This window comes from Borostomias antarcticus, assembly GCF_949987555.1.
Source record: "Borostomias antarcticus genome assembly, chromosome: 11".
Classification (NCBI taxonomy): domain Eukaryota; kingdom Metazoa; phylum Chordata; class Actinopteri; order Stomiiformes; family Stomiidae; genus Borostomias; species Borostomias antarcticus.
In genome coordinates this window covers 13,317,849-13,337,050 of record NC_140244.1, presented here as the reverse complement: position 1 = coordinate 13,337,050, position 19,202 = coordinate 13,317,849, and the positions used below count along the sequence as shown (strand labels likewise).

Genomic DNA, 19,202 nt, shown 5'->3' with positions numbered 1-19,202 from the left:
CCCCCCCCCCCCCAATGGAGCAGGGCTCATACTAAGCCTTTGTTTATTACTTCTTTCTGTGTGAACCTTTCTCATACAATATTTCCCATTCTGAAGTGTGTAAAGGTCACATGGATGACCCCTACCTGGCAGTAACAGAGGGACTACTGTACTCCAAATCTCTCCACATCTATTAGACCACTGTAACAAGAGCCGCTGCATAGATATTTAAACACAAGCTTGGTTGAATGAGGAACACAATCTCTGAGCGCAGAAGCAAAGCGGTCACTGCCTCTCAAAGCACACACACACACACAAACACAAGCTCGCGCGCGCACACACACACACACATCCAGTGCTTCCATGGGCAGGACGTTACAGCCAGGACTTGGCCCTCTGCGTCCTCGGTGCTGCTTTTACAACCATGCACACAGGGAAATGGTCGCTCACCAACAGGGCCTGAAACAACAAGCACAACCATGACCAAGTCAAACATGATATACAGTCAACTAAATCAAATAAATAATCATAATAAAAATAAATAAAATAATCATAAAATAAAATAAATAATAATAATGAATAAATAATAATAATTATAATAAATAATAAATAAATAGCTCTGTATTGTAACGGCTAATACAGTAGCTATCTGAAGTGTTAGGATAAGGGTTGGGGTTATGGTGTGGTCTCTCCTGCAGTGCACTGATCAGGACTGGACAGTGTTTCTGATGATGCTACGATGTCAGATCTGTCTAGGTGGCGTGGTTTGATTGGTCGCAGCACTTGACCTGTTGCTCCGTGAGACGGTACTCCTGTCTGAAGTCAAACACGTCCAGAGAGGCGGGGTCGACCGCCTGGATCATCTTCTCCCCATGGAGGACCAGCCTGAAGAGGAGGAGGAGTCAGACAGACAGGCCAGACAGTTTAAATACCTGAGCTGTGATTGGTTCAGCTTATCGGGCACAATGGAACAGCCCTCCAGCTGCAAATACTGTGTAAGACAAGTCATCTCAGCAGAACAGAACAGACCCGACCACACCAGGTCAGACCCGACCAGACCAGACCAGACCCGACCCGACCCAAGCCCGATCAGACCAGATCAGGTCAGACCCAACTCGACCAGACCAGACCAGACCAGACCAGGTCAGACCCGACCCGACCCGACCCGATCAGGTCAGACCCGACCCGACCCGACCCGACCCAAGCCCGATCAGACCAGATCAGGTCAGACCCGACTCGACCAGGTCAGACTCGACCAGATCAGACCAGATCAGGTCAGACCCGACTCGACCAGACCAGACCAGACCCGACCCGCCCCGACCCGATCCGGTCAGACCCGACCAGACCAGACCAGACCAGACCAGACCAGGTCAGACCCGACCCGACCCGACCCGATCAGGTCAGACCCGACCCGACCCGACCAGGTCAGACCCGACCCGACCCGACCCGACCCGACCCGACCCGACTAGACCAGACCAGACCAGAACAGACTACGTCAGACCCGACCAGACACAACCGACCACACCAGACGTAAGCGGACCTGTCATAGGCGCAGCTGGTGGAGTCCTTCACCGTGGTGTCGATGCCATCGCCCGTCAGCCACAGGAAGCTGCGGTCTGATCTCAGCCGGATCTCATCCCACTGCCTCCTGCGAACGTAACCACAAGCTGCGTTGAAGTCCCCCATTATGATGTAGTTCTGCAGAACAGAGATTTGGGTCTTATTCAGTCAATCAACAAACCAATCAATCAATGCAAATATAAAGATGACAAGAAGGATAAATTCTATGAGCTTGATCTGAAAAATATCTGTTGTTCGAAACAAATGTGTGCATTCAACAGGGTTGACTGTACAACAGGGTTGACTGTGCGTCTGTGGTAACCTTTCTGTGAGAAGATGAAACCACCAGAGGAACTGATCCCTTTCATTCCCTGAAATAGAACCTTCTCTTGTTTCAGCTTTGTTCCGCATAATAAACACTGTTGCAGAAATTCCACTGTGCTATCAACACACACAGGTGACAACCGACCTCTCAGTGTCAGCAAATGTCTGCCGTGGTTCACGCATTAGATACATAAATGTGGCCAGCGACTGTAACTACGTCTGCGCGTTCCGTACTCTACTATCTGGCGCTAGCTGGAACAAAAGCGATACAGTGACCAGCAGAGCGGGGAATGAGAAGGAGTTTCCGAGGTGGACAGTAGCATGTCTCTGTACAGTCAACATTCACCCCAGTATGTCCCTATTGAGGTACAGTAGCAGAGAGTGACCCGTCCACATTAGACGACCGTGTCAGATCCAGTGATGAAGAGCAACGCCGTGCTCGTCCTGAGTCCTGTACCTCGGATGTCCACCGCTGCTTCATGGCCTGGACGACGTCGTAGAGCTCGTCGATCTCCCGTGCAGCCGCTTCCGGGGCAGTGTGGATGGGGATGATCACAAAGTCTTTTACCTCTGGGGGAGGGCACAGGAATACCTGTCATTTTACATTTCAGTCACTTAGCTGACGCCGAACAACATCTCTGTGTGAATGATACAGCACAGGATACACTTTGGACACTCTGGACTGTTTAATCACCAAGTGGATTTTGATCATGAGGTAAACTGAGCACCTTTTTTCGTTTTCACGGCACAGCTGAGGCGTTGGAATCATCCTAAAAGCGCCAGCTCTCTCCATCAGCTGTGCAAAGCTCACTAAGTCAATTCCACCCAATTTATTTAAGGATTGTTTTAAACCACCAATCTACACAACACAGGTACGTCCATGCATTCATGTGGAAGTGATGGTGTGTGATTCTGTGGCAGCTGACCTGTTTTGGGGGAGGAGAACCAGACGATGAAGGGTTCTCTGGAGAACGCGTCCGGGTCTCCAGCCTGCGTGTCGGGATACTGGTGGACCGACTTGACCGCCACCAGCCTCGACCTGGGGAATGGAAATCACACGACCCCACGTTGACCCCTGACCCTGAGCAGCCCCTACAGGAAGCCTTGGGGTCAGATAAACAGGAAGGAGTTGCGGAGGGGCGCGCACCTGTAGATGAAAGCGTACTGCTCCTTATAGGACCTCCGTCCCAGCCTCTCACTGATGATGTAACCAAACTCCCTCCTCCTGGAGCTGTATCTGCTGCAAGGCACAAACGAGAGAGCTTTATCTAAACATCTAAACAAATACCTAACACATACTGTATCTAAACATCTTATTGTGTTAGATGTCCTGTTATGTTGGAGAAGTAGAGAAACAGGTTATAGGCAGGTCCAGCAATGTGAGAAGCGACTGGATTATTCAAATAAAAGTCTCAGGGGGTGTTCATTTATAATTCTAACTTGTACAGTGACCTCTCTATTCATTCATACATGTGCTGTATGCAGCTGATTTGATCATTTATACATTTGTTACCTCCGCCCCAGAGACAGCGCAGGGTGAGAGGTAATGTTTTCAGTGGCGTGTTTTTGTTTGTTTGTTTGTTTGTTAGCAGGATTATGCAAGAACTACTAGACTGATTTTCACTAAACTTGGTGGAGGGCTGTAGCATGGGCCAATTTATAATCCAGTCAATTTTGGAGTGGACTAATCACAAGGCCGCTCAAACACGTCTGGCCATTCACCTCCATTCATTTCAGACTAGATTGACGCTAAAACTACCCAGCCAATTGTCATGAAACTCGGTAGAGGGGTGTAGCATGGGTCAACTAACAACCCTTTAAATTCTGGAGTGGATCCGAAATCACGGGGCGGGGGGCCACGAGCTGTCCAAACACGGCCGGGCGGCTTATTCACCTCCATTCATTTTTTGGACAGGCATTACACAAAAACTACCAGACTGCTTTTCATGAAACTCGGTGGAGTGGTGTAGCATGGGCCAATTTAGAACCCATTCAATTTTTGAGCGGATCCAAATCACGAGGTGGGTCCACCAGCTGCCCAAACATGGTCAACCATTCACCTCCATTCATTTTTTAGACTTGGGGAACGGAAAATTCCCTCCATTCAGTCAATAGGGGGAATTGAAATAGCTATATCTTGACATGAGAGAGTAACAGAGACAGGGTTTGAACTGGCATAAAGCTCTCGACCTAACAAATGCAGCAATACCAAACATGCACTACTTGCACGCACATGCATGCACAGAGCCATGAAATGCATTCATGTGTGGACGTCTGTGCTCTCTGAGCACCACTTCTAGTTTGTTGTATGTTTATGTCAGGGAGTGCAATGATGGTGTGCATTGCTAGTTTCCAGGTGTGGGGCGTGTTTGGGGTGGGAGGGGCTAACGGGGTGGGGGTGGTTAATGTTACCCAGAAGCAGCTGGACTCTCACCTGTTGAGGCGCGTCATCAGCTCAGGGAACGCCGTCCCGCGGGCATCTTTGATCTCCATGACCAGCATGATGTCACAGCGAGCGACGCTCTGCATTGTGGGAGAAAGTTAATAAGGAGAGTATTGAGAAAGCCCTGTTTGAAGAAACATGAATGATTCTTTTCTTGAGGTAATCATTTATTTGACATGATCATACTGGGCAAAGCAAGCTGTGTCACCTCATGTTCACTTACCTCCAGAGAGAGGAAGTGAGGATGTGCTTTACTGAAACAGGTTTCAACATTTATGAGGAAACATTTGAAAGCTTTTTGAAAGCTAGTTTGTGAAAGTTCACCATGTGATAACCTGTCTTTCCCCTGGTGTGAAACAAGACTAGCCAAATACAGCTGGGGTCTACATCTGCATGTCCTCCCTCACTTCTGCTTTCAAATCATTATAAATATGTTCCATTTCACTGTTCTTCTGCTTTCATATCATTGGGAATACTTAACTCAATTTCACTAGAAGCTTTCTGTTCTCTGTTCTCTTCATTCTGATGTTGCTGAGAGAGTGGATGGATGGAGGTATTCAAGCTCCCAAACCTGACAACAATCCTAACAGTCCTCAACAATCCTGACAACTGTCCTGACAACATTCCAACAATTGAACACTGCACAACTGTACTGTATACTTAAACGTTATTTAATTGCACTGCCTACATCATGGATCCAGACATAGTCAACCATGATCGATGGGTTAAGCAGAGGAGGTCCCAGCGTGTCTACCCAGCTAGCAGGGAATATTCCCACAACACTGGCGAACATTCGCTACACATTCTGCTCATGTTTTCACATTCTTACAACATTTTTAGAAGAAATAATTGCTGCTGTAGCTGGGTAGGACTGGAATGAGGAGCTGATTAGCACTGATAAGATACTGTAAGGACAAGCGATTACAAGAATTACAATGTACCTGTACTTGTTACACATGGCTAGTAAACATTCTATTCTATTCTATTCTATTCTAGGATTACAGATTCAATAATAATCTTGTATTCTTTTATTTTATATTTATTTATTTATTAGGAGGCATACAGTATAAGCACTTTTCTAAGCTGCACTTAAACTAAAACTCTTCTTGTGAGACAATGATTTTGGCACAATGAGGTTAAGAAGCTAAGAAGAACTGCTTTGAAATGTGCCATAACAGTTTTTGTCAAAGGAGGGGAGGGTATTGGAACAATCGGGTATCGAGACACACACACACACACACACATCCAACCATATTAATAAGTAAAGAAGAAAATAAATATGCATGCCATGTACAAGAATTACAATATTTAATAATAATCATAATAATAATACCTTTTATTTGTAACACACTTTTCATTTAAAAAAATCTAATGGCTACAGGTTTAAAAGCATAGCATAGCATATGTATGCTCATTCCATTGGTCTTCCCTTCTCTCCAGGTCAGTTCTCTGGAGGGTTTCTGGTTGGAGACCGGCCGGCCCACCTGGTAGTCACTGCCTACCCCAACACTAGCGTGTTCACTCCTAAAACACTAGCATGTTCACTCCTAAAACATTGTAAGTCGCTTAAGATAAAAGCGTCTACAGCAGTATGTGGCCAACATGTAATACATATTACTACCAGTTAACTACATCTAATGAACTTACATTACGTACCAATTAACTACATTTAATGTACTTACGTCTAGAATCACATCCACCACCTCTGGCTTCTCCATTTTCTTCTCCCCGAAGGAGCGGATGTTGAAGGAGCAAATCTTCAGGGATGAGACCCCCGTGAGACTCAGTAGTACCAGAGAGACAGAGACCCCCACCATGATCAACACTGACAGCACACTGCTCACTTCTGAATGAGAGGTCACACACACACACATACACACACACAGAGTGTCTGGTGATCCACTCCTGTAGTTATAGAGTCAACCAAGCACTTCCACCGCATGATTTCAGAAAACCTCCCACTCTCACTTTCACTCTCAAGGTCAGGATTGGATCTGTGGTGTTTCACTGCTCTGACTACTGTTCTGCTGTCTGCTAGGGAGATATATCAGGGATGAGCTGTAGTCATGTTGTCTGCTAGGGAGATATATCAGGGATGAGCTGTAGTCATGTTGTCTGCTAGGGAGATATATCAGGGATGAGCTGTAGTCATGTTGTCTGCTAGGGAGATATATCAGGGATGAGCTGTAGTCATGTTGTCTGCTAGGGAGATATATCAGGGATGAGCTGTAGTCATGTTGTCTGCTAGGGAGATATATCAGGGATGAGCTGTAGTCATGTTGTCTGCTAGGGAGATATATCAGGGATGAGCTGTAGTCATGCTGTCTGTTAGGGAGATATATCAGGGATGAGCTGTAGTCATGCTGTCTGTTAGGGAGATATATCAGGGATGAGCTGTAGTCATACTGTCTGTTAGGGAGATCAGGGATGAGCTGTAGTCATACTGTCTGTTAGGGAGATATATCAGGGATGAACTGTAGTCATGCTGTCTGTTAGGGAGATCAGGGATGAGCTGTAGTCATACTGTCTGTTAGGGAGATCAGGGATGAGCTGTACTCATACTTGCCCGGGATGGGAATGTGAGTGTACTGTTTGTGATGCCTACATTCTCATTGACATACAGGAATATTGATCTCTGGAGAGGTTATTGATCCGGAGAGGTTGGCAACAACTTAATTCGCCTAAACCCATGAGCTGGGCCCTATAGCCCCCCCCCCCCCTCCTCACCTGTTGTTCAACTAGGCCTACAAATAACCGTTGTTAAAGGCCCAGAGAGAACACAATTGAACGCATTTTCATTGCATAATCTGTTTTGAAACAGACTTGTAGCCCACTTGATTTAATTTGAATGACAGACAGACAGACAGACAGACAGACAGACAGACAGACAGACAGATAGATAGATAGATAGATAGATAGATAGATAGATAGATAGATAGATAGATAGCCTTTTGCCGCAAACTCAAAACTCACCTCTTCAAGAAGTAGGCCGACTAGATCCTCCCTCTTAAACACCAATTTTATTTTTAGTTTGCTATTGCTTGCACTTTGCCTTCAACACTAGATTATGCTCTTAGTTTGATTTGGAATGAATCCATGGGAGATGCCCTTGTGAGTTCTGGCAAGTAGCCTACATTTCGAGCTGGCATTTCAACGTTGATTAACAGGTGATTCAAGGTCGACGTTGCATCGTTGGATTAGGTTTTGAAATCCTACGTTAAATGCAATTAAGTCGCTTTGGATAAAAGCGTCAGCTAAATGACTAATTACATGAATGTACTAACTGTAGCCTAATGCAGGCCTAATAGATGGATACATTAATGATTGCTCAGAAGCAGATTATCTAATTAAATGCGCCCTAACCCTGCCCAGCTGAATAGACATTGTGGAAACAATGTGGAATGCCTTTGACCTACAATCGGACGTCCATGGTATTATATAGTCGGCGGTAAAAAATAAATAAATAAATAAAAAACTACCCGTGCGCTTTCCCCTCCCCTTTAAGACAGTTGAAAGGCTCTTGCGTATTTCTGTTGTCGGCATATTTCTTGCATAACAGTGCTATGGTCACACTGGTGAATGGGTTAGCTTAAGATCGAGATGAAGTAGGCTATCGGTGAATATACTTCCGTAAATCTCATACGGACCTCCGTGTTCCTGGATCCTACCTTCTTTGTACAGTAACAGCGCCTGAAGACGAGTGGTAGGTTTCGAAAGACATCAATTGAAATCTGCTATTCGGGCTATGAGCCTGGAGCCGCTCGCTCCGGAAGTCATGACATCAGTGGTCATATTATTTCAAATAACTGTTTTCTGGCAGTTTCCGTTCCGTATCAATCAACACCTCTGGGCATAATAGCTGATGTGTCCAGTTTTTTTGCAGCGGGCAGTTTGTAGGTCATTCAGGGTTTGTAGGCTACAAATGTAATCAGGGCCGGCCCGAGGCATAGGCGAAATAGGCGGTCGCCTAGGGCGCCAAATGGCCAAGGGGCGCCTGGCCAAGGAGCACCAAAAAAAAAAAAAAAAAAATTAATTTTTATTTTTATTAAAATAATTTCATTCCGTAATCCCTATTGTCTCTATTACGCTTCGCAATGCGATGCGGCGCCTCCGCCCAGCGCCGGGCGCCTCCCCCGTTAACAAATCGCGCAGCAGCACCCCCCCCCCCCCCCCCCCCCCCGTCAACAAATCGCGCAGCAGCACCCCCCCCCGTCAACAAATCTCGCCTAGAGCTGCTGAAATGCTAGGGCCGGCCCTGAATGTAATGTTCTGCTCAGTTGTTGGTCCTGCCAAGCTGTGGTGATATTTTCGTACTCAGCTGATGATGCAGCTGTGTTTTCCCAGGATACCACCACATCCTCCATCTCCTTACACATCCACATCCACACACATCCAGGGCCATTGTTTATTAGCACTATGAATAGAAGAATAGAATAGAACGTTTATTTGTAGTGTTTAGTTAAGTATTAGGCTAATTACTGCTTGTGAAGTCAGACAGTAATGTTGGACGAGAGGGCATAGCTCGCAATCTCTGTTCTAGTTCATCCCAAAGGTGTTCAATGTGGTTTAGGTCAGGGCTCTGTGCGGGCCAGTCAAGTTCTTCCACACCAACCTCACCAAACCATGCCTTTATGGACCTTACTCAGTCATGCTGGAACAGAAAAGGGCCCTTCCCCAAACTGTTCCCACAAAGTTGGAAGCATAGAATTGGAATTAACATTTCCCTTCACTGGAACTAATGGGCCTAGGCCAACCCCAGACCATTATCCTTCCTCCACCAGACTTTACAGTTGGCACGATGCAGTCAGGCAGGTAACGTTCTCATGGCATTCGCCAAACCCAGACTTATCCATCAGACTACCAGATAGAGAAGTGTGATTCGTCACTACACAGAACACGTTTCCACTGCTCCAGAGTCCAGTGATCACATTGGCACTGCGCTTGGTGATGTAAGGCTCTCTCGTCCAACATCAGGGTCTGACCTCATAAATGCTCTTCTGGATGAATGGGGAAAAATTCCCACAGACACACTCCAAAATCTTGTAGAAATCCTTCCCAGAAGAGTGGAAGCTGTTATAGCTGCAAAGAGGGAACCAACTCCATATTAATGTCTATGAATTTAGAATGGGATGTCATAAAAACAACTGTAGGTGTAATGTGTACTGTAGGTGGCCCAATTATATATATTTAAAGGTTCACTGAAACGGACGTTTGAGATCATCTAACTTCAGTAGTTTGACGTATTTCCGACGCAAACAAGCTATGAGGGTAGGACATATGTTTAGAGGAATTTGATTGGAACATTGACAAGTGGACGGGTTTTAAGAACTTTAGACAGATTCGATAGAAGGATAATGTTGATTGACGGGTGGATGTCGTGAGATTATTGGCTTAAAATCTAAGGTACCTGTTGTCGTCATTGCACGTGACCTACCGTTTTCCAGGAAGTAACAAATTATCATCATCATCATCATCATCATCATCATCAAATTATATACTTTGATATAAGATTACAACAAATGTAGAATTTTGTAGGTTTTTTGGCATACATCGTTGAATAGGTGAACACTATGACCAATTATGTGAACCAAAATGAGACGGAATGCTTTTTTCATTTCAGTGCGACTTTAAGCATTCTGCCGCCTGAAAGATGAAGGAATCATTCATTTTCTCATTTTTTCTCTTAACATGCATCTGGAATGCAGACCCTCCCTGGTTTCAGACTGTCCCCTCACATTGAGTGACTGACACTCCTGGTTTGTCTCTCAGGAGACAGAACCCGAACCAATGGACCTGGACGTGGTCAACATGTTTGTGCTCGCCGGGGGCACGCTGGTCATCCCTCTCCTGGCCTTCCTCGCCTCCTTCCTGCTCTGGCCTGCTGCCCTCATCCAGGTCTACCACTGGTAAGAACACAGATTACACCCTGCTGCCCTCATCAAGATTTACCACTGGTAAGAACACAGATTATCGTATTGTTAGCCTGTCTTGAATACATGGCAAGATTACCTTTAACCTCCATTCATCACCGTATCATCTGGGCTAAAGGTCAAGGCCACACACACACGCGCCTCACCGTGACGTAACCTCCCTCCATCAGTTTAGATTCCTGCTTTCTGGGAGAGGTCAACTCATTCCTTCACGTTTGGATGATAGTGAACATTCATCTTACTCATTTCCCTGTTGAATGGACAGTAACCTCTCTTCTCTTCTGCCCTCCTCCTCCCCTCTCCTCCTCCTCCTCTCCTCCTCCCCTCCTCTTCTCTCCTCCCCTCCTCCTCCCCTCCTCTTCCCCGCCCCTCCCCTCCTCCTCTCCTCCTCCCCTCTCCTCCCCTCCTCTCCTCCTCCTAACCTCCCCTCTCCTCCTCCTCCCCTCCTCTTCTTCTCCCCTCCTCCTCTCCTCCTCCCCTCCTCCTCCCCTCCTCTCCTCCTCCTCCTCCTCCCTTCCTTCCCTCCTCCTCTCCTCCTCTCCTCCCCTCCTCCTCCTCTTCTCTCCCAGGTACTGGCGGAGGCGTCTGGGAATGCGGGTGGATTATGCAGATCACCGTGGTTACCGCTTCTGCTACTCCCACCGAGGGAAGGGGGGCGGCGGGCGGCCCTCCCTCCTCCTGCTGCACGGCTTCTCAGCGCACAAGGACATGTGGCTGCCTGTGGTCAAGGTACGGTCTGTCTGTGGTCAAGGTACGGTCTGTCTGTGGTCAAGGTACGGTCTGTCTGTGGTTAAGGAGGTACGGTCTGTCTGTGGTTAAGGAGGTACGGTCTGTCTGTGGTCAAGGAGGTATGGTCTGTCTGTGGTCAAGGTACGGTCTGTCTGTGGTCAAGGTATGGTCTGTCTGTGGTAAAGGAGGTATGGTCTGTCTGTGGTTAAGGTACGGTCTGTCTGTGGTCAAGGTATGGTCTGTCTTTGGTCAAGGTACGGTCTGTCTGTGGTTAAGGTACGGTCTGTCTGTGGTCAAGGTATGGTCTGTCTGTGGTTAAGGTACGGTCTGTCTGTGGTCAAGGTATGGTCTGTCTTTGGTCAAGGTACGGTCTGTCTGTGGTCAAGGTACGGTCTGTCTGTGGTTAAGGTACGGTCTGTCTGTGGTCAAGGTATGGTCTGTCTGTGGTCAAGGTACGGTCTGTCTGTGGTGAAGGTACGGTCTGTCTGTGGTCAAGGTACGGTCTGTCTGTGGTTAAGAGGTACAGTCTGTCTGTAGTTAAGGTATGGTCTGTCTGTGGTGAAGGTACGGTCTGTCTGTGGTGAAGGTACGGTCTGTCTGTGGTGAAGGTACGGTCTGTCTGTGGTCAAGGTACGGTCTGTCTGTGGTTAGGAGGTACAGTCTGTCTGTAGTTAAGGTATGGTCTGTCTGTGGTGAAGGTACGGTCTGTCTGTGGTGAAGGTACGGTCTGTCTGTGGTGAAGGTACGGTCGGTCTGTCATTCTCTGAACAAGGTGCTGATACTGACATTGACACACTTCCTGGTTCATCTTAATGTGGGGCAGCTCTGGTTCAGGAGGTAGAGCAGCTCGTCATGACCGCAGGGTCGGTGGTTCGATTCCCGGGTCCTCCTATCCACATGACGAAGTGTCCTTGAGCAAGACACTGAACCCCAAATTGCTCCCAATGAGCAGGCTGGCACCTTGCATGGCAGCTGCCACCATCGGTGTGTGAATGGGTGTGTGTGTGTGAATGGGTGTGTGTGTGTGAATGGGTGAATGAGAAGCTGTTGTAAAGCGCTTTACACTGATAAGGTACTCAAGATCAGCAATGACAAGAACTCCAACGTCTCTGTACTTATTACACATGGCAAATAAACTTTCTATTCTGTTCTATTCTATTCTATTTTAAGTGCAGTCAATTTACCATCTTAATGAAGAAAGACTATCTGATTTATAGCTGATTTATTTCTGCATAATAAAAGAAGACTTAATACTGGTCATATTGGACTTCAACTGTGTGGATGCTAATGTGTGTGTGTGTGTGTGTGTGTGTGTGTGTGTGTGTGTGTGTGTGTGCGTGTGCGTGTGCGTGTGTGTGTGGGTGTGGGTGTGGGTGTGTGTGTGTGTGTGTGTGTGTGTGTGTGTGCATGTGTGTGTGTTGTTGTAGTACCTCCCCAGGAGCATGCACGTGCTGTGTGTGGACATGCCTGGACATGAAGGGACCACGCGCACCAGTGCAGCTGACTACTCCATCGAGGGACAGGTCCAGCGCATACGCCAGGTGGCTCTCAACCTCACATTTACGTTACATTACAGTCATTTAGCAGATGCTTTTATCCACAGTGACTTAATAATTGCATTTAACGTAGGTAGTCAGTGTACTACTACTCACCAGAACTCACAAGTGCATCTCCTTTCTAAACAAGTGACTGAGAGCATCATCTAGTGCTGAAGCCAATGTGCATGAGTAGCAAAATATGAATACAATAGGTGCTTAAGAGGGAGGATCCTGGTAGTACTTCTTGAAGAGATGAGTTTTGAGCCTGTGGTGAAAGACGGACAGTGACTCTGCTGTCCTGACATCAGTGGGCAGTTCATTCCACCACTGCGGGGCCAGGACAGAGAAGAGCCGTGACCGTGTCGATCGACCGCAGGGGCCTTGGAGTGACGGGGCAACCAGTCGCCCCGAGGTAGCAGAGCGTAGTGGTCGGGAGGGGGTGTAGGGTTTGACCATGGCCTGGAGGTAGGAGGGGGCTGTTCCTTTCATTGCCCTGTAGGCTAGCGCCAAAGTTTTAAACTGGATGCGAGCCGCTACAGGGAGCCAGTGTAGAGAACGGAATAATAATCTCCTACTCTTGAGACTTCCGATAGATGAAAATGATCTTGTGTTGGCCACGGCACTGATCATTCTCTGAGCATTTTACAAATGTAATACCTCTATTGACCCGTCCATCGGTGTCTCAAACCCTTTCTCTCTGGGCAGTTTGTGGAGAGCACCCGTCTGACCAGGAGGCCCTTCCACCTGGTGGGCACCTCCATGGGGGGCAACGTGGCCGGACTCTACGCTGCCCGCTACCCCGGAGACGTCTGCAGCCTCACGCTCATCTGTCCAGCCGGTGAGGACGTCATCTGTGTGTCACCTAGTTTACAGTAACTAGGCAGATTGAGGGGGACATTTGTTTTTTGTCAATAACAAATCTTGAAGCAGGATTCAGCTACAGTAGGAATTGAATATGAGGTGAACTACGAGGTGAACTATGAGTCGACTGTCATTTTGAATTCAATACGTTTTACACTGAATGATTGCGTTTGACTGTGAGAAGCGACCAGGTCCAGCAGTGCTGTGGTCATGTGCAGTGGATTTCAAAAGCATCATCTTCATATGGAACAGAACTTCAAGGAGGCCAAAAACGTTGAATCATCAATTTATTGAGCAAGCCTTTTACATGGGGTCAAATCTTCGGCATTACTGCTTTCTCATACGATTCGCCGAGCTTATATCCTGGCTTCAGGCCAGGAATCACATGACAAACAAATTTGCATACAAGGAATGTTCATTAACACAAATATAGTCACAAACGGTTCAACTGATATTCTGACTGGTTAATGTGTCAGCTGGTCTTTGCATCAGCTGAGCTCTTGCCCCCCTTTGGACACGGGGCTTCCTGGGATCACATTACAACTGTAGGCTAAACTCACTTCAGAGACACTATCTTATTGACTCAGGGACAAAAGAATGCTGACTCAGGACAGGATATCTGTTGTAACTGACCTGTTAAACTCCTTAAAGGACAATGCTCGTTTTTGACAACCTGGACCTTATTTACGACATATTATAAGACGTTTGACTCACCGAGATCCTTTGGTGTAGTTCGGAGGCATGTAGAAGAAATTTAAAATCCAGCGCGAGCCAGTATATCCATGTAATGGCGGTGGTGGGGGCACTGAGAATGCAGTTTCTAAAAATCTATTTTCTGCCGCGAAACAGTTGTTTTCATCAATCTGTCTTGATGAATCGCTAGTTGTGCTTACATAGAGAGCATAGGCCTGTTGTGGTATTTCACATGCCTCTGTAATATGATCTTTAGAAACGTCTTTAGACACGAAATAGCTTCCTCACTTGCTCCAGCACGCATGCGCACAGCGTGCTGGAGCAACGATTGCGCGCTGTGCGCATTAGTGCTGGAGCAAGTGAGGAAGCTATTTCGTTTCGAAAGACGTTTCTAAAGATCATGGCATGTGAAAGAGCATGCAGGCATGCTCTATGTAAGCACAACTAGCGATTCATCAAGACAGATTGATGAAAACAACCGTTTCGCGGCAGAAAATAGATTTTTAGAAACTGCATTCTCAGTGCCCCCACCACCGCCATTACATGGATATACTGGCTCGCGCTGGATTTTACATTTCTTCTACATGCTTCCGAACTACACCAAAGTGATCTCGGTGAGTCAAACGTCTTATAATATGTCGTAAATAAGGTCCAGGTTGTCAAAAACGAGCATTGTCCTTTAAGTTAACACAGTTCCACCTAAAGTGAAGTTATTTTATAGTCATTATTCTACTAAAATGATTACTACATGAGAGTAATACAGTATGATTGATGTAATACAGTGTTATACAGTATCAAAATATACTACATATGTCTCCAGGTCTCCAGTACCCTAATGACAGCAGGTTTGTGGCGCGTCTCCGTGACCTGGAGAAGAGCCAGAACAGCCAGGACATCCCCCTCATCCCCTCCACGCCGGACGAGATGGAGGAGATGCTGAGACTCTGCTCCTTCGTCCGCTTCAAGATCCCTCAGCAGGTATGACCCCCTACCATCATCCCTCCCTCACCCGCTACCATCATCCCTCACACACTACCATCATCCCTCACACACTACCATCATCTCTCATACACTACCATCATCCCTCACACGCTACCATCATCCCTCACACGCTACCATCATCCCTCCCTCACCCGCTACCATCATCCTTCACACACTACCATCATCTCTCATACACTACCATCATCCCTCACACGCTACCATCATCCCTCACACACTACCATCATCCCTCACACACTACCATCATCCCTCAGAGAGCGCCATCATCCCTCACACACTACCATCATCCCTCACACACTACCATCATCCCTCACACACTACCATCATCCCTCCCTCACCCGATACATCATCCCTCCCTCACCCGCTACCATCATCCCTCCCTCACCTGCTACCATCATCCCTCCCTCACCCGCTACCATCATCCCTCACACACTACCATCATCCCTCACCTGCTACCATCATCCCTCCCTCACCTGCTACCATCATCCCTCACACACTACCATCATCCCTCACCCGCTACCATCATCCCTCCCTCACCCGCTACCATCATCCCTCACACACTACCATCATCCCTCACACACTACCATCATCCCTCACACGATACCATCATCCCTCACACACTACCATCATCCCTCACACGATACCATCATCCCTCACACACTACCATCATCCCTCACACACTACCATCATCCCTCACACACTACCATCATCCCTCAGAGAGCGCCATCATCCCTCATGCTACCATCATCCCTCACACACTACCATCATCCCTCAGAGAGCGCCATCATCCCTCACGCTACCATCATCCCTCACACGATACCATCATCCCTCAGAGAGCGCCATCATCCCTTACACACTACCATCATCCCTCATACAGCATCATCATCCCTCAATGGTGCCATCATCCCTCATACTGTTCAGCTCCATCATCCCTCTTACGAAGCCATCATCCCAAAATTAGCCTCTGCAGTGCTGACCCTGTGCTGTGTTCTGTCCCGGGGGGCTAAGCAGAGGACATTTGTTGTTTCCAGTTCTGTAGAAAAGATGAGAGCTCAGCTCCTCTTCTCTCCTCTCCCCTCCTCTCCTCTTCTCTCCTCTTCCCTCCTCCCTCCTCTCCTCTCCCTCCTCTCCTCTCCTCTCCTCTCCTCTCCTCTCCTCTCCTCTCCTCTCCTCTCCTCTCCTCTCCTCTCCTCTCCTCTCCTCTCCTCTCCTCTCCCCTTCTCTCCTCTCCTCTCCTCTCCTCTCCTCTCCTCTCCTCTCCTCTCCTCTCCTCTCCTCTCCTCTCCTCTCCTCTCCTCTCCTCTCCTCTCCTCTCCTCTCCTCTCCTCTCCCTCCTCTCCCCTTCTCTCCTCTCCTCTCCTCTCCTCTCCTCTCCTCTCCTCTCCTCTCCTCTCCTCTCCTCTCCTCTCCTCTCCTCTCCTCTCCCATCCTCCCCTCTTCTCTTCTCTTCTCTTCTCTTCTCTTCTCTTCTCTTCTCTTCTCTTCTCTTCTCTTCTCTTCTCTTCTCTTCTCTTCTCTCCTCTCCTGTCCAGATACTCCAGGGTCTGGTGGACGTTCGCATCCCACACAATGATTTCTACCGCGAGGGTGAGTGGCTCTGTGTGAATGACTGATGATGGGAAACTAGACAATATGGCTACTAAAGCGATGGTCTCTGCCCAGAAGGGATGTGATCCATGTGAAGTTAGTTCCATCTGACTGTGAAGAATATCAGGTCGTTTGCAATGTCAATGTCATTTTATTTACTTAGCACCATTCATACAAATTAATTTAGTACGTAGTGTGCTTTACGTAAAAAAGAGGTGGATAAAAACATAAACCATGTAAACACAGTGAGAACATAATGCATGTATGGCGTTAGTGAAAGGGCTCGGTCCTCGTCTGTCTGCCCAGTGTTCATGGAGATCGTGGGAGAGAAGTCTCGTCACTCCTTACAGGAGAACATGCATCTGATCACAGCTCCAGTACAGGTCATCTGGGGCAAGCATGATCAGGTAGGATCTCTTAACAACACAAGGTTCAAAACAATGTACACATAAAAAAAAAAAACATACCGTAAATCCTTTATGTACTGAGCTGCAGAGAGCCCCAGGCCTTTATTGGAGGCAGGCCTATATTAGAGGCAGGCCTTTATTTCTTAAAATTAAACTCTCATGGACATAATCCCTTAATTTCAGGACTTTTATTGCAAAAACATTGCACAAACCAAAAAATATGCCCTGTGTCATCCAACAAAACAAATCAAATAGGCCTACCGGTATGTAAACAGCCAGTTTACCTATTAACAATATAACATCATCACTTTCACAGCACATTAATTCACATTCACACACATTCTCTCTCTCTCTCTCTCTCTCTCTCTCTCTCTCTCACACACACACACACAAACATGTGCTCTCTCTTTAAATGTCACGTCAAACTTTCTTCTGGTCGGCGCCATGTTTGTTACCACCTCAAACAACGTGCCTAGCAACCAAAACTACCGTAAAGCCCAGAGCTTTTTTCCCCCTCACTTTTTGACCCGGCCTGTATAGGGAGCCGGCCTGTATTTGTCCGTGTTGACCGTGCCCCCGGCCATTATAAGAGACCCTGCCTATAATTGAATACAGACCACTATTAGAGGATTTACGGTAAATATGTAGGTGGACCAATACTTCTGTCCATATAGTGTGTATATATATGTTCAAATAACAGAAATACAGATGAAATGTCAAGGCCAGGTTCCTCGTCCACTCAGGTGGTGGACGTCTCAGGTGCGTCCGTGCTGAAGGACGCCATCCCAGGCTGCCAGGTGGACCTGCTGGACAACTGTGGTCACACTGTGGTGATGGAGAGACCTCGGAAAACCGCCCAGCTCATCATGGACTTCCTGACCTCCCAGCTCAACGCAGGCAGCAGTAAGAAGCTCTCCTGACCACCTGACCTCCCAGCTCAACGCAGGCAGCAGTAAGAAGCTCTCCTGACCACCTGACCTCCCAGCTCAACGCAGGCAGCAGTAAGAAGCTCTCCTGACCTCCCAGCTCAACGCAGGCAGCAGTAAGAAGCTCTCCTGACCACCTGACCTCCCAGCTCAACGCAGGCAGCAGTAAGAAGCTCTCCTGACTACCTGATCTCCCAGCCCAACGCAGGCAGCAGTAAGAAGCTCTCCTGACTACCTGACCTCCCAGCTCAACACAGGCAGCAGTAAGAAGCTCTCCTGACCACCTGATCTCCCAGCTCAACGCAGGCAGCAGTAAGAAGCTCTCCTGAGACTGCTTCAGGAACCGCTTTGCACAAATAGATTTTCAGCTCTGTAAATAATCTACTGTAGATATATTTTTTATGATCCAAGCTCAGACTCAGGGAGTTACCCCCCCCCCTACACACACACACACCCAACAGTCCGTCCTCCTGTCTACTGACTTCATGCTTGTGTTGTTGAATGTGTGAAATGCAATAATGACATAGTGTGGTAAGAAATTAATTCTGAGAAATAAGGACACTGAATTTTTATTATAATTTATTTTCCTTTTTTTTTTTCTTTTTTTTTTTTTACAAATCTCTTCTTAGAAGAACAATATAGTATATGGAGCACTTGTTTGTCACAGTTGTCTCTTGTACAGGAACAATTCTAGCCTAAAACATGATCATACAGTACAACTAGGCTACTTCAGTACACTTTCTTTTGTGCAGTGTGCATGACTAAGGTTTCAAGATGGCACCGTGCTAGTGGTGTCCAGTTGCAATTTCCCCCAACCCCCGGGATCAATAAAGCACCACTACTATTCTCATCCTTTTAATCATGTCACTGTCCATCCGTCCATCTCAGGGTTGAAGTTGGTCGTTTGTTACAAACCCAAAAACAAGTCCCATGCTGATCTGGAGGTTCAGGCTCAGTCAGACTGGGTCCTGTGATAATAATGAATTATGAGATTATAAAACAAATCTACACTCACATCCACCTTCACCTTAGTCATGTGTTGATATGTGCATACAAACAAATTTAGTGTAGATATAGACAGTCCTTTCTTGAACAGTAGTCGCAGTTGGCAGTCATTTTGTCAGAGGTTGCTTTCTGTTCATAAGTCAAATCGGATGTATTGATTTTTGTGTCTAATCAGGGATACAGGTTCTGGAGTAGCCAGAGGTCTCATGCAGCAACCTCAT

At 47.1% G+C, this 19,202-nt stretch overlaps 2 protein-coding genes across 4 annotated transcripts; one reads left to right on the top strand and one right to left on the bottom strand.

Moving 5' to 3' along the window:
- Positions 1 to 302: 302 nt before the first annotated feature.
- LOC311314847 (deoxyribonuclease gamma-like) lies at positions 303 to 7,357 on the bottom strand. Of its 2 annotated transcripts, XM_084445358.1 has the most exons (9): positions 7,280 to 7,357; positions 5,989 to 6,152; positions 4,298 to 4,386; positions 3,011 to 3,103; positions 2,790 to 2,902; positions 2,321 to 2,433; positions 1,520 to 1,677; positions 768 to 864; positions 303 to 438 (listed from the first exon to the last, which is right to left on the bottom strand). In XM_084445358.1, exons 2-9 carry the CDS (start codon positions 6,121 to 6,123, stop codon positions 355 to 357), a joined length of 882 nt encoding a protein of 293 aa, XP_084301484.1. In that variant the 5' UTR covers positions 6,124 to 6,152; positions 7,280 to 7,357; the 3' UTR covers positions 303 to 354. The 2 variants fall into 2 exon arrangements, with proteins under 2 accessions (XP_084301484.1, XP_084301483.1); XM_084445357.1 differs by lacking the exon at positions 7,280 to 7,357 and having other exon boundaries at positions 5,989 to 6,307.
- Positions 7,358 to 7,871: 514 nt separating this feature from the next.
- Positions 7,872 to 18,529, top strand: abhd6a (abhydrolase domain containing 6, acylglycerol lipase a). 2 transcript variants are annotated; one of them, XM_084445202.1, is made up of 9 exons: positions 7,872 to 8,009; positions 10,076 to 10,212; positions 10,806 to 10,965; positions 12,393 to 12,506; positions 13,209 to 13,341; positions 14,878 to 15,035; positions 16,589 to 16,643; positions 16,950 to 17,050; positions 17,794 to 18,529. In XM_084445202.1, the coding sequence occupies exons 2-9, from the start codon at positions 10,094 to 10,096 to the stop codon at positions 17,968 to 17,970; spliced, it is 1,017 nt and encodes a 338-aa protein (XP_084301328.1). In that variant the 5' UTR covers positions 7,872 to 8,009; positions 10,076 to 10,093; the 3' UTR covers positions 17,971 to 18,529. The 2 variants fall into 2 exon arrangements, with proteins under 2 accessions (XP_084301328.1, XP_084301329.1); XM_084445203.1 differs by lacking the exon at positions 7,872 to 8,009 and having other exon boundaries at positions 10,184 to 10,260.
- Positions 18,530 to 19,202: the final 673 nt, after the last annotated feature.

Coding starts and splice junctions, on each gene's coding strand:
- LOC311314847 (XM_084445357.1), bottom strand. CDS start 6,180: ATGTGTGTGTGTGTGACCTCTCATTCAGAAGTGAGCAGTGTGCTGTCA. Junction 3,104..4,297: donor CTGATGACGCGCCTCAACAG/GTGAGAGTCCAG, acceptor TGTGCCTTGCAG/CAGATACAGCTCCAGGAGGA. Junction 2,903..3,010: donor CAGTACGCTTTCATCTACAG/GTGCGCGCCCCT, acceptor TCCATTCCCCAG/GTCGAGGCTGGTGGCGGTCA.
- abhd6a (XM_084445202.1), top strand. CDS start 10,094: ATGGACCTGGACGTGGTCAACATGTTTGTGCTCGCCGGGGGCACGCTG. Junction 15,036..16,588: donor GCTTCAAGATCCCTCAGCAG/GTATGACCCCCT, acceptor TCTCCTGTCCAG/ATACTCCAGGGTCTGGTGGA. Junction 16,644..16,949: donor CAATGATTTCTACCGCGAGG/GTGAGTGGCTCT, acceptor CTGTCTGCCCAG/TGTTCATGGAGATCGTGGGA.